The sequence below is a fragment of the Corvus hawaiiensis genome, chromosome 1, assembly GCF_020740725.1.
Source record: "Corvus hawaiiensis isolate bCorHaw1 chromosome 1, bCorHaw1.pri.cur, whole genome shotgun sequence".
Classification (NCBI taxonomy): Eukaryota; Metazoa; Chordata; class Aves; order Passeriformes; family Corvidae; genus Corvus; species Corvus hawaiiensis.
Genome location: NC_063213.1, coordinates 61,051,007 through 61,065,850, shown reverse-complemented (window position 1 = coordinate 61,065,850; position 14,844 = coordinate 61,051,007). Strand labels below are relative to the sequence as shown.

The 14,844-nt window shown below is 38.1% G+C and overlaps 1 protein-coding gene across 1 annotated transcript in view; it reads right to left on the bottom strand.

Moving 5' to 3' along the window:
* DCDC2 (doublecortin domain containing 2) overlaps positions 1–14,844 on the bottom strand; it is a 54,965-nt gene that overhangs the window by 29,155 nt on the left and 10,966 nt on the right. Inside the window, exons 3-6 of the mRNA XM_048307663.1 lie at positions 6,342–6,418; positions 6,119–6,250; positions 1,079–1,222; positions 210–264 (exon numbers count right to left, since the gene is read on the bottom strand). Of these exons, the coding sequence (XP_048163620.1) occupies positions 210–264; positions 1,079–1,222; positions 6,119–6,250; positions 6,342–6,418 (408 nt within the window). The remainder of the gene's footprint in view (positions 1–209; positions 265–1,078; positions 1,223–6,118; positions 6,251–6,341; positions 6,419–14,844) is intronic.

Here is a 14,844-nt window from a genome sequence, read left to right as displayed (position 1 = left end):
ATAAAAAACCAAGCAGCCCTTATCACAATAATATTTTCTCAGATTTCTTCTGTCTAATTGGCACTGCAAATAGCTCCAGATTCATCAAGCTTTAATAAGCATGCCACCAGGTGGCTGTGGAATTTTTTCTCTTCAGATTTAATTGAAACCCAAAGGACAGGGACTTTCCATCTGCCAGAATTCAGCTGAATTAGAAATTTGATACTTACACTGCCTTTAGACTTGCGAGATCCCACAATCGGAGGTAGTACTGAGGTTTTGAAACTGCAGAAATAAGCCGTATCTTAGAATTGTGTACACTGTCACTAGCACAGACACTATGTATCTATAATCAAGGCAGATAACACCAAGATGGCTATGGCAACAGAGGTAATAGCTTTTTTCACTGCGTGTTTTCACTAAGCATCACTCATTCTGTTTACTGGACTATGTTTAAATGCATAATCATTAACTTATTCAAACAAGTGCATTACCTCACAATGCATTCTCTAAATACCAAAAACTTGTAGAGCAGTATCCAATGAATTACTGTGTGAATGCTCCTTACAATTTCTTTCCATTTATTTCAATGAAATGGTTTCATGTTTTCCAAAGGTACAAAAAGCAAAAGTTTCTCCATACAGACACCCAGTTTAGGACTCTATTATGTGATTTTTCTAGCCTACAAAAAACCAGACCCAAATATAAAATGAACTTAAGGGAGTACATGTTTCACAAAACATTACTAAGCAAGAGTATACCTAAACTGCTGTAGCTACACCCAATCTCATTCAGCCGTACACATTTGTACCCTAAGAAAAAAAATAGGATTACTTTGACTTGGATTAAGTTTTCTCTGACACTAATTTTGTGATACACGATCAAGGGAATGCTTATGAGATGAATTGGTCTTCTGAATTTCCATTTTTGCTTTTTTTATTCTTATCTCAACTTTCTCAGAAGCTGCAAATAAAGTTTTGCATCCATAACCTATGCATTGTTCTCGGAATAATAATTTCATACTTTACTGGTGGCACTTTGTAAACAAATTGACACACACAAACACAGGAGAAATGTATCACACACCTTTAGAACTTACCCCTGTGGCCTTCTCGTTGTAGATTTGGACAGCAGATCACCATACGGCAACTTCTTAAACTTCTCTCTACCCACTGCAACATAAATTTGCCCATTCTCCAAGTCTGACCCATCCTGAACAAGTTTTCCATCTACAGTGTAAAGTCTGAAAAATATGAAAATGCTTAATATAATAAACCTTAACATTCAGTTAGGTGTATTAAGAGCATTGAAAGCTATGTTAATCTAAACTCACTAAATCTATGTTTAGTTTCCAGTTATGAAACCCAATAAAGTAGAGTAGATGCCATGCAATGATCAGTAACTACATCTAAAAAAAAAGCCCAACCAACCAAAAAAACCAAAACCTTACTTAAATCACAGTTTATATAAAACTAATGAAGTATGAAGTGCTATAATAGATGAAATACTCTTATAATTTCTAAAAAAATAAATAAATTACTTTATACTTCTAAGGTCTTCAATACCTTTCCCCTGATACCTTGGAAGGGATCTATTCCATGAGTTCCTGACCCCCTCTCCTACCAAGTTCCACCTTCCATCTGTGCTCCAGAAACTATGCAGTAACCTGGGAAGAACAAGGCATTCACGACTGAAAGCCCAGGACCTGTGCACCTAACACAGACCATGCCAAAAATATTGCATTTATATTGTTATATTGTATATATCAGAAGATTGGAACCTAGTGGGAGTAACAGGAAATACAGTACTACATCAAAACAAGAAGCCATGTATCTTGGGCACCTATCAGTAATAAATATGTCTATTACACCAGGTAGATTCTTACCACAATGACTTCTGTTTGAGAAGAAATAAATGCATCAGGGACTGGTGGGTGGAACTTACTTCCTTGTCAAGTTTGTGGTTTTATTTTAGCATGGTCAAAACAGTGAGTAAGGAGGGAACATTCAAGAATAAATTAGCTCTTTCCTACAAAGTATAGTCCAAAACTCAACAATATTTATATTTATTTTAAAAGTCAACAATAACAACTTTCATTTAAGTCTTAAATGCAGGAATGTTGAATGGCTAACTTAACTGACTTTCTAGAAGTGTTCTACAGGAGCTATTATATGTGTAAGTTTACAGTCATAAATTTCAACACAATGAAAGAAGATGTGAAAATATATACACAACTATACAATGAACATTTGGGGAAGAATATCAAGAGGCTACCTTGAGTACACCCTTGACTTCTAACATGCAAAAATTTTCAGTTTAATAGAGAAAGAGCTTTTAAAATTGATACATATGGTGGCATAACCCTGAATAAACAGAAGAAAATCATGCACTTTACTGAACCAGGAATCACAGAATATCTGAGGTGGAACAAGACCTCTGGAGACCACCTAGTTCAATCATGCCTTGCAGAGCAAGAGCAACTAGAGCAGGACTGTCTCCAGGTATGCTTTGAACACCTGCAAGGATGGAGACTCCACTGCCTCTCTGGGCAACATGTTCCCCTATTTGCTGACCATTACTGTAAATTTCCTTTTTCTTCTGTTAAAGTGAAATTTCCTGTATTTCATTTTGTGCCCATTGCCTTTTGTCCTATCACTGTGCACCACTGAGAAGAGCCTGGCTCTGTCTTCTTCACCCATTCCCACCAGGTATGTATGAATGCTAAGGAAACAACTTTTGTGCCTTACGATTGGCTGGTCTCAAAACGAGACTGAGAAAAGAAACCAAAGAAAAACATGAAACTAAATCAGGTATCATACTTGTGCCTTATTATTTCATTATTTGCCTTAAGTAACATGATCCTGCCTGTGAGTCAACCAAAAACCAATGTTTGGGTAACCTTAGCCAATGCCTCAGGCTTGGATACCATTTGTTTGACTTATTCAAGTCCAGAAAAGCCATTTTCAACCTGCTTGGTCAGTTTACCAGTAGACAATTGGCCAATACTAAAAAACATCTCTTCAGATCTTTAACAATTCCTCATGAATCCTACAGAGGAATGGGGTGTGTGGACTAAACTCCTCCCTAAGACACCCTATGGACCTCAAGATTTAAAAGATCCACACATTTAAAAGATCCTCCTGAGCCTTTTGTTCCTCAGGCTGCAGAGTCCCAGCCCTCCTCATACGCCAAGTTATCTTCAAGCCCTTCCTCTCCGTGGCCCTTTGCTGCACTTGTTCCAGCGTGTCCACATCTTTCTTGTATTACCCTCATAAAAGTACCCTAATTTTCTGTGTCTCCTGCCACAGGGCAACACATTTTTAAGTGCAAAGACTGAAAATTTTGAAAGGTGAAATTGCAGCTTTTTTAAAATCTAGATCACATTGCTGCTTCCTTGAGAAGAGGTATGCTAACTCTGGAGCACTCCGTTTGTATTACTCAAATTTACTTCATAGTGCAAACACTCCACAGGCATGCCAGCAATTCAAAGAGCAATTTATGTTTCACTACCACAGAGTCAACATCAGTTACACACAAACAGTGAAAATAAAACAAGCTATCGGAAAATCAGCAGGAAGCCTATTTCTGAATTAATCTCACTGCGTTCTGCTAGATTGCACTTTGCTTTGGGAACTTGGGGGAAAAAACAGCAAATCAGTGTACCACAGTTTAAGAATTGTTTATGTATTTGTAGAGGGGTACATACAAAATGACTGGGTTTTTTTGTTCCTGATCTTTCATTTTGCTTGTGTTTTAATGTTATATTTAAAGCACAGAAGTTGTTTGTTTAACATAACTCACAAAAATGTTACAGATCAGCTGGCAATCTCTAATTGTATTTTTCACCCTGAAAATAATAATCACAATAGTGAAATCAAACATAATCAGTCTCTGAAGATGAAAGTGAAATCAAAAATACATTTTTTAAAAATGGATCTTCAAACAAATAACAAGCATACACAAGTTTTGTGATTCTAATTTCTGAAGCTACTTTTTTACAATTTCTGAATTTTGAAGCCACAATTTTTACCCACCCACTTGTCCACAACCATTCACAGACCAGCTGGGTTCTCTCTGGCTTGTATCATGTAACAAAAATGTCCTTGTGGTCACTTCTTCTGAGGCTGACCTAGGTCTGCCTTGTGAGATGTCAATGGATTTCCATTTTCCCTCCTGAATCCAAGCTAAAAAGTGACAGCCAAAACAAAGCAAGCGTACAGGCTGACAAGGGAGAGAGCAAAGACACAACTTCTGGGACAATATCCCCAAATTCCCAGCTGCTGATGCACCCAGTACCTGCCCATCGGGTTGCTGCACCCCATCCCCATCAGCAATTTGGCAAGCAGAAAAGCTGCTTTCTCATCATCTCCTCTCATATTTCTTGCTTACATCCCTATGCTGATCAGGGTGATCAATAATTTCTTTTTTAAAAAGCCCCATGTGAAACTCTAAGACTTTAGCTTTTTAAAGTCTTTTAATAACATGGAAAAGAAAAAACTGCCAGGTACATAATGCAGGCTCTTATAAGTCCACTTCTCCTTCTTTAATGAGAAATTATATCTTCCCAGCATCAGTGGTCTTACCAGATCTCCCCTAATGCTAACATAGTTTCAGTAAACCCCAGAAAGTAATGTGTAACTTACCAGAGAACAATGATGACTTTACTAACAGATTTAATATGTATTTCTAGTATTTTAAGGAAAAGAAAATGAAAACTGAGTTAATAGAAAACCAGCAAGGGGAAAATATTAAATAATTAAAAATGTCATGTACATTATCTTATTTTTGAAGGATTAAAGGGGAGCACTGAAGGGAACTTCTCAAAAGGTATCTTAGTTATCTATTGAATGCTTTCATGTACAACATTCAGTTTCACCAGAGTAGCACCAAGTAATGAGAATAAAATGTGAAAGATTTTTAAATTGCTAAACAACCTGAGAGCAGAAAGAATTGGTATGTTGTAAATGTCTTTTCTCACTTTGCTCACTTCTGAGTTACACTAGCTGAGAAACAGATCCAGAAAGCTTCAACACATGTAGGTTTACCTTACTGCAAGTAAAAGTCCTAAGTAGCCAGCTAATAGAAGCAAGTAAGTGCAGAGCTGAGAGGAAAAACTTGATGAGAGCTAATCATCAACAGATAGCATTACCTTAATCTTCTCTCACCTGTATCAGCTCAGAGAAAGCAATCAGAACTAAAAGACTACCTTATGTTCACTGGTTTGAGAAAGATTTTGCAAGCTTAGCCTCAGACATTGCCTAGGCTGTGAAGAATGGTTTTCCACAAAAGGCCCTTTCCCACCTGATGAAGAGATTTCTGTAATGTGCTCTGCATGGGGCAACACTGGAATGTTGGTAATTTGCTTGCACACCTTGACAGCCCACTTACATTGTACAGTTTCTCATGGACATCACATCTATCATTTTGCTCTAAAACTTGTAACAACTACCACATACCAATTTAGGTAACTGATTTTACATTGCAAAAGCCTTAAGGGACTGAAACCTACCTATCCAAGAGGTCACTTCCTATTCCTCGGATACCACAACAACTCAGACCAGCTGAAACACTGGAACTGGAAAACCCCAAAAACAATTTTGGCCTTGGCTTTTATTAGGAGGCTAAGGGCTGAATATTAAGCACATCCTAGTCTTAGCCCAGGTATACAAACCCTAAAGAATCTATAGTATTTTCCTTGAAATTGCTTGCCCCAATGAATTTAAAGAATTATCAAAATTAAAAAGTAACACACATCACATGTATCTCACGTTCCAAACATCTTCACCAACTTTACCACACTCATTTATTTTTTTATGACATGTAACTTAATTATTAGCACTAAGTATATTGCATTATTATTGTATCATTACAGGCCTGATAACTAATTAATTAATTAATATTAATTTTAAAATAACAGTTTAAGCAAATTGAGGTTATTCTTTTTAAATAGCAGTTGAAATGAAACCTGAAATTATTTGGAGTCAACGTATTTCCACTTTGTGGTTTTTTGACATATTTTAATTTTCTTACAGTGGAACTTCCCATAAAATAGGAATGATCCATTATATCTACCTATGGAGCTTTAGAAACATATCTAGGCATACCAAATGTATCTTGCAAATATTCAGCTTCCTGATACCTGTGAACAGCTCCACTTCTGAGGGTTACTTTTCCTGTAACCATTTCAAGAATATGATCCCAGTGATTCAGTGTTTTCCTGGGAATGAGGAGGCGCACTGCAGGGCTAATAACATCTCCATTAGCAACCAGGCTGAAATAAAACAAAGTAAAATAACTTGGAGGAGCACTTTAAACAAAGCTCACCTGAAGTGAACACACCACTAAGTGAAAATTCTACTTACAAAATAGTGTAGGGCTCCTGGAGAGGCTTTCGAAACCGTGCTGACACGGTGATCCTACTGTGAGTAACTGGCTTGACCTGCAAGAACAAAAGAATTAGAAATTACGCAGTCTTCACATTTGGAAAAAGCTTACCCTGACCACCATCAGCAAGTAGGACAGCATGCCTTTAAAGCATGCATTTTATTCCATTCCAGCTTCACCTTCTACATAGCACACATAATTAGTGCGGCAGGTTTACGTGTGTGATGAATAACAACCACAGCACAGTATACCACAGTGCACCATGGGACAACATATGGTTTGCCCTGAGAAGGCAGAATTGTATGGACATCTTTGGCTGTCCTACACACACAAAGAAAAACTCCCAAATGCTGTTCTTGCTCTCTTAGTTTTTATTACTTATAACCATGGTGCAGGCAGTTAAACAATCTTCTTTTTTTAACAATAAATGTCGTTGCTAGATCTCTCTGCTACTATAATAACTACTTTTGGTCTTGTCCAGGTCTTTACATCCAAATCCACCAGCAATTTAGAAAGGTTCCTGAACACTCTGCTCATTTTAGGGCAATGACTCAAAAGTAAGGTGAACCACAGATTTTTAGCCTTCAGGATAGTACACAGGCTACTTAATTCCCAGCATTAGTCACAGTACCCTTTTGAACACACACTGCACTGAGATCAACATTAAGGTCATTATAATGAACAGAAAGTTAAAAAAAAAAAAAGGATAAACACAAACTCCAAAATCATTAGGAAGATTTTTTTAATTCTTCATCATTAGCAAATCAAAATAAGGTGTTAAACCCAAACAAACATTCAAGAGTTATAGTACATGCATTAACAAGTTGGCTACATTTCTAAAAAAAAATACCATAAAAGCTTAAAGGATTAAGCAGCCAGTATGCAGAGAGACATGCTTCCAAACAGATATACAAAGTTTATTAAAACTGGCAATTTTCCAGTCACTATGTAAATGACAGTGTCTAATGACATGATGTGTTGCAGTTCTATCACACTTTGTGCTAACTTAACCAGTACTTTTCATTTAATTTGTGGGAAATGGTCTGAACTCCAGTGCTTTTAGTCTTTGCTTGAATTTTCACATAAATTCATTTAGTAACAACTGGAATGCTGTCCAGATCTTTCTGTTGCATACACTGAAAAGAGAGGTGCTCAACCTACTACATATTCCAAACAGGCTAAAAATTATTATTAAAATAATCAAATCTAACTTTCCACACAACTCAAAGAGCTCCACACTGCAAATTCTATGCCAAGCAAATAAATTCTGGAGGTAAGAGAGCAAACCTGGGAGAAAAGGAACCAACAAAACAAAAGCAATACTGGCACTCCTTAGTGTACAATCACTTCAAGTAAAATACAACAACAGGTAAATCTGTAGAACAAAATCTGTTTTCAGTGTCTGCTAAAGAAGAAGCATATTTATTCTGAATTCAACTAACTTCAACTTCTTGTTTTTCAAAGATCTTTGTGAGCTGTGTAGCCCTCTCAAACATCTGGTTTTTGAGAGACTCAGAGGACAGAAAAGCCCACACTGGTCATGGATGGAGAAATGCAGAATTAGCCTTTGCACAGCTACAAAGACTAAAAAGACTAAACAGAAGCAATCAGCACCAGAAGGGCACAGTGATTTGAAGCTCAGTGCAAAGGGATATTTTGTCCAGAGACATCTACAACAGGAGAGACAGCAAGGAAGATGTTAGTGCAGCATCATGCCAGCACTGCTTGCAGACCAGACTAGGAAGCAGACTCCTGGAATGGCTGGGGACCTTCCCTTTACGCAAGCAATTCACTAGGCAGTGCATTTACTCCTTGAGATCTATTTTCTAGATGCATGTTTGTCGTGGCCTCATACCAAGAGAAATTTTGTACTAGACTGTACATAAGATATGCACTAATGCCTAAGGTAACTGCAGTTCACAGTCTTGCTGTTAATTCCAGTGTGATCTCAATCAGGTGGAAGATTCACACCTACTACTACAGAGTAGTACTACAGAGTAGTGGAAAGAGAATAAGAGGTTTTTATCATACAGCTCATTAGGGGAGGCGAAGACATTTTTTTGAGAACTGCCAAATAACTTAGGAGCTCAGCCATTGTCTTGGGGTGACTTTATGATGTGTACCTGCTATCGCTGTTCTATGCCCAGAAATTAACTTTATGCCTTTCTGTGCCTTTAAACTGAGCCTGAGAGGGGAGAGAGGGAAAAACCGAGTGAACTTTTCAAAGCAGTTGTTCAAGGACACAGATACACAGACTCCTCTGCTTCTGCAGCAGCAAGAGCAGAAGAAGCACCCGGCTTGCTCTTCTGCCAGCTTTCGGCTCCTCTTCTCCGGAGAGAGACGAAGAGTTGAACTTTGTTTTCCTGGGACTTCAGTTTTTCCCTTCTTCTCTTCTGGACTGTTTCAACATCAGAACACACCAGGAGAATTTTCCACCAAGGCCCTGGAGGTGGGCTCACAACTCAGCTCCAACGAGGAGAGAGATTACACGTACGGAAGGACTCTGAAATTTCCCCAGGTTTCTCTTCACAGTGAGAGGTTTCATTATTTAGCATTATTATCCTTTTCCGGTGTGTTTTTTAAATAAATCGTTTTTATCTCTTTCACTTTCCCCCAAGGAAAATTTCTTTTTTCCTGAACCTGGTGGGGGGAGGGATGGTTGTAACCTGCCTTCTCTCAGGGGATATTTTCCTCCAAATTTGTCCAAACCAGCACAGCCATTCTTGCAGAAACATTTAAAGCATATTCTTCAGAGCAAAACTGGTCATTTATGTCACCAAAATTTGAAATGAAAATTTACTGGAAAAGAAAGAAAATACACCTTAAACTACAACATCTGAAAACATTTCTTTTGCTGCTGTCAGCCATTAAAGGGTTATTTTCTCAGCATAAGCAATCTAATAAAGAGCTTCAGAATACAGAAAAAAAAAAGTAATTTTCTAAAGGGTATGCTACTGAAGGCTAAAACAATACTGATCTACTTCCATAGCATCAGGTCCTAATGTCCAGGCTCCAAATATAGGTTGCACACAAAATGGGAGTTACTGAACCTTGGATGCCCTTACACCTTTTTTTGTAGCTGGTAGGTTGCCAGGATAATCCCCTATAAAATATCCAATACATAAATAGTAAAGTTATAAATCACTTTTTCTAAAAGTTGATTCCACATCTATTCCTGATGCTCACTTATGCTGCTCAAGCTCTCCCACAGTCTCTCCAAATAGTCCCTCAAACTAAGTTCTCTGATGCAGCCTGCAACACTCAGGTTCCAATGCTCCACATTACTGGAACAGCTAGAAAGCATTCACTAGGCATAAAGGAGCCCTTTAGGACAGCCCCAGGTGTGCTTCACTACTTAGTTGTTCCTGAAGGGTGATGAAACCATTAATTTTGGTGTACGCGCCTCAGAAGGCCATCAAGTGATTGCACATAGCCCAGTCACAAGAATCCTGAGAAAACAATAATCTGACAGATGTTAAAAGCTCATTTATTATTTGAAGGATTGTATTTCTGCCAATAATAGATACTGAGGCATCAACTTGCAAGTTTGTCTTTTAGGTTGCTCTCTGAGGGTCATTAACATTTCTGGCAGCCTTCTGTGGCCTTAGAAGTGAGGCCTGCTATTAAACAAGCAAACTGCAGGGGATTATAACATGGGACCAGCTTGGGCAAAGATTAAATATTTGTCTGTTCTACCTAAAAATGGCCTAAACCAGAACAAAATATAAACTTGCATTGTTTATCTAAGCCTGTTTAAATCAATGTACCTTCTGTATTAAAAAAATGAAAAGAATGTTAGTACACTAATACATTTGATAAAGTGACATTTCAAAAATCAGTGCATGAGAATACTAAGATGACCATGAGAATTTGGGATTGTTCAGCCTGGAGAAGAGAAAGCTTTTGGGTAACCTAATTACAGCCTTACAGTACCTGATGGGAGCCCACAAGGCAGATGGAGAGGGACTTTTTACAAGAGCATGTAGTGACAAGGGGGAATGGATTCAAACTGGAAGAGGGTAGGTTTAGATTAGACATTAGGAAGAAATTTTAGACTGTTAAGGGTGGTGAGGCACTGGAACAAGGTTGTCCATAGAAGCTGTGGATGCCCCATCCCTGGAAGTGTTCAAGGCCAGGCTGGATGGAGCCCTGAGCAACCTGGTCTAGTGAAAGGTGTCCCTGCCCATGGCAGGGGGGGTTGGAACCAGGTGATCTGTAAGGTGCCTTTTGACCTAAGAAATTCTATTATTCCATTAAGTAATTTAGCATTTACAAGATCTGTTTCTAGGAGCTTTTAATATGCTGAACCTTGGTGGCACAAAATTCTGGAAAGTCTTTTGGCACACCTGACATGAACAGCAGGGACAAGAGTACTACATCTTTTTTTTCGTGTCCACTTGCTCTTTGACAGAGGCTTAGGCTAATGTTTGTCTAGAAGAGGAGAGATAACTAATGTCTTTGGGACAACTTGCCTCTTGAAGATGTTTTACACCTGGTCTGGTTCAGTGGCCAAAAGAAAGATAAACTCTGTGTTCATGCAGGACACAGGAACACTCTGGTCTGCAAATGAGAGAGAGGAAAGGAGAAAATATACATTTTATTAGCAAAATTAAAAACCAACAAAACCAAACAGATGGAGGAAAGTGCCTGCACCAGGGGTGCTGCAAATGAGGTGTGTACACCACCTTTAATTTTGAAGCTGGCAAGTCTGCAAGTATATGCAAGTATAAAGCTACACAGCATAATGCAGTATTCCATGATGCATAAGAGAGAACTCTCACAGACACCCAATGTATGTTCTGGTTACAGCATGTTATATTAAGCTCTCTGAGTACAATACTGAAAAATTCAGCATAAGCAATCCCAGCCTGTTCTGAAGCCATGTTTTATAAAGATTACACTGTGATTAAAGACTACACTGTGATTAAAAAGGAAAAGAAGAAGTAAGAAAAAACCCACCACTTCTGTACTATACACCTTTCTTCTCATTAATATGACTGTTCTGTTCATAGAGTTTAGAATAACTTCTGTCTGATCAGTGTTAAACTATTTATGGTCGCGAAAATCAAGGTACCTAATTTCAAAATACAGAAGTACACATTAATAAAAGACCAAGTGCTCAGCCATAGTAAATCAATTTCATTCCTTTGAAGTGTATGGAGTTCCACTAAACCACCCCAGCGGAAGACCTGGCCCGGGGTTTAATTAAAGAATACATAGTTCTGCTCCTGTTGTGTTTGTAGGAGGCACCACAGTGTTGGTGTCTGGAATAGCCTGACCCCTCTGGCACTGCAGAGTTACATATTAACAACAAAGTGGTCTTGGGTGAAAGTTTGTGCTTACATTAAGACACCAGCATTACTAGCCCCCTAACCCCTTTATTTTCTTTTCATTTCACCAGCCACATTCTCTGATGATGTAAATCAGCACTTTCCCATTTACATCAGCAACTGTAAGCAGATTTACATTAATCAGTGATCTGACCCCATTATGATTTTATCTTTAAATTTTGTACATTTTCAGTTTGTTTGAAAAGACCCATTCAAGGGCAGCTTCCGTTTCCTACTGACAAATGTTGACAATAACTCATAATTTGTGATGAGATACTTATCTGAAGTATTACATGACAACACACAGCAGCAACACAAAGTGTCCAGGGGAGGAAGGAGAAACTCAGAGAAAACTTTATGTTAGCTGGAAGCAATCAATCCAATGAGAATTTGCAAGGCAACAAGAGCTACACACAGTTGGAAATATACCATGGGATCACAGATTCTCAAAACCACCATAATTTTTATTTTTCTATTCTTTAAAAAAAAGAAAGAAAAAAGTTATTTCACACAGAGCCTCTTACAGCAGTATGGATTTTTCTTGAGCCTCTTACAGCAGTATGGATTTTCCTTGCTTCAGAGAGAAGTTACCATCTGTGAAATGACTTTGCAAAGCACCTTGCAAAGTCTGGGCGAAACAAAACAGCTAAACTCAACACAGGTTAGGTTCTGGGAATGGGAATCACTCTGTGGTGTTTGAGGACTGTATAAACACTTGAATCTCAGAACACATTTTACAGAGTCCCTTAAAGTCCAGCTTTCATCTTGGGTCATAATACACTGGGGTTGAACTTGTGATTAGCTCTGAGTGTCTCCTAACAGCCCTTTTAAACACAAAGACACAACACATCAGCATCCAACTGAAGCAGGGTAAAAAAATCCATGCCCTCACAGCTGCTTTTTAACAACATCCGATATATTTTTCCCTTATATGTTAAACACAGCTATATTCTAAATATTTACAAATTCAACAAACACAAACATAACACTTAAGAAACATATGCAACACATTTCTCAATCTACTTCCGGTACTTACATCTTCCAGTGTTGACTGTCGGAAAAAAAATCAGAACCAAAGCTAAATGATCAGCAGCCAAACCATTAACTCAGGAATACTGTCATACGTACACATACAAAAAATTGTTTCTGTAAGAAAACCATTTTGAATTAGTCTGTGCATATCCACACGTGTGTACTTGAATATAATGTGTGAGTATACATAAATATACACACCACCTTAATACAATTCTCATTAAAAAATTTCTGTTACACTTATGTTCAGCTGACTACATGAAAAAAAATTAGAACAGTAAGTTTTCTAAAGCTATTACAGCACAGGAAATACCTATTTCATAGAAACACAATTTATTTTTTAATGGGCATTTTTATACGCATTGACAAAAGACGCAGAGTCAAACTCACTAAATAACTAAAAAACATGCCACTCCTTTTTGGAACACTATGAATGGGCTGGCTTATGCAATCTTTCTAACTCCAAGAAGTGTTAGACTGGGAAGAGAATGTCACACATATGGCATTAAAGGGAAACCATCATTGAGAATGGCTGTTCATGTAAAGACTCTGAGCAATGCACACATTGGTTTGAAGTACACAGACAAAAAATAATGGTTTTCACTTCATTCTTCAGACATGTGCTAACTAGTAAAAGGTAAGAAACATAATCCCTAACATGGAGATGTATCAAAATTAAGTTTATTTCTTTTGCTTGGTGTGAACATATTTACTGATCCCCATGCACAGAGTGTTTGCTTGTATGAATGCCGCACTATACTTCTCCACACTTACTATAAAAATATAGACTGGAAAGTGGGACAGACTCAGGAGACTACTCAATGTCCCGTTGGCTACTTGCAAGAGGCATGTGACACTTCACAGAGTCAATCCTTGTATATAAGAAAAGTATACAGTTCATTAATTAGCATTTTAAGTAGCCTCTGAACATGCCAGGCTGCATATTCAGTTTCTAGAAAGGTTTTATGCACTTGAGAATACGTTCAAATAGAAATGTCCCATTCTTAGCTTTTCTCTTCCTTTCAGTGTACATTAAATAACTAGACATATGCTAAAGACAGAGGTCTGGCACCACTTTCACAGTGCTGCCATGAAGACACTTGCCAGTCATCCCTAGCTAAGAAATGGTATCACTATCTGATTCCTTTAATTTCCTTACCAGAAGTGTCCCTCCATCAAAGGGAGCAACTAAACAGCTGCATGATTTACAGGATAATATGTACTTTCAAAGCCACACTGGACAGCAACAAAACAACAGTCAAAAAATGTAATGTGTCTGAGCCAGACGCTCTGTGCTGGTTTGATTTGTATGGGTTTAAGAGCTGGCCTTTCTTACTGCTACTAACGCACTCCTGGGTGCTCTGAACATCTCACTCATTACCCACGTCACTTTATAACTAACCTTTTGAAGCTTTCAATATTTCAACACAATGTCACATTCCAAATTTATCAGCTCATGCAATGAGCCATGGCTTTGCTAGTTTGTTACAATGGCCTGTTTGTTAATCAATGTGCCCAGGAAAATTGAGAACAAATATTTACATTTCCCTGGGGTAGAACTAGGGTCAAAACAACCAAAACCCCATTGATACACATCACGACCCTGTGATGTGAAAGAAAGGAATGTTCAAGGTTCAGTGGTCAAAACCAAACTAGAACAATAAGTTTTCTAAACCTATTACAGCACAGGAAACATGTTATTTCATAGAAACATGACTTTTTTTTAAATGGACATTTTTTACACATTGACTAAAGTTGCAGAGTCAAACTCACTGAGGTGTTTGGCAAGTACAAAACCATTTCAGTTATCCTACGCAGTAACTAACCTGCATAATTCACATTTCCCTGGCTACTTTGCACCGCTGGATGACACTTTGGATAGTACAAAACAGCCTTGTGCCAGAGACTACAAGTCTTTCTACTGGTGTGGGTATAAACCAGAACTGAAACTGCTATTAACTGAGCAATAGGCCACAACACCATGGCTGCACACAAACTTCTCAGCCCACATAAAACATAGATGAGCTGGAAATGAGCTGTTCCACAGCAGACAGTCATGTAGTGACTAAGGGAGCCTTCTAGACTGCAAAGCTCCTACACAATTCCCGGAGTGTTTAAA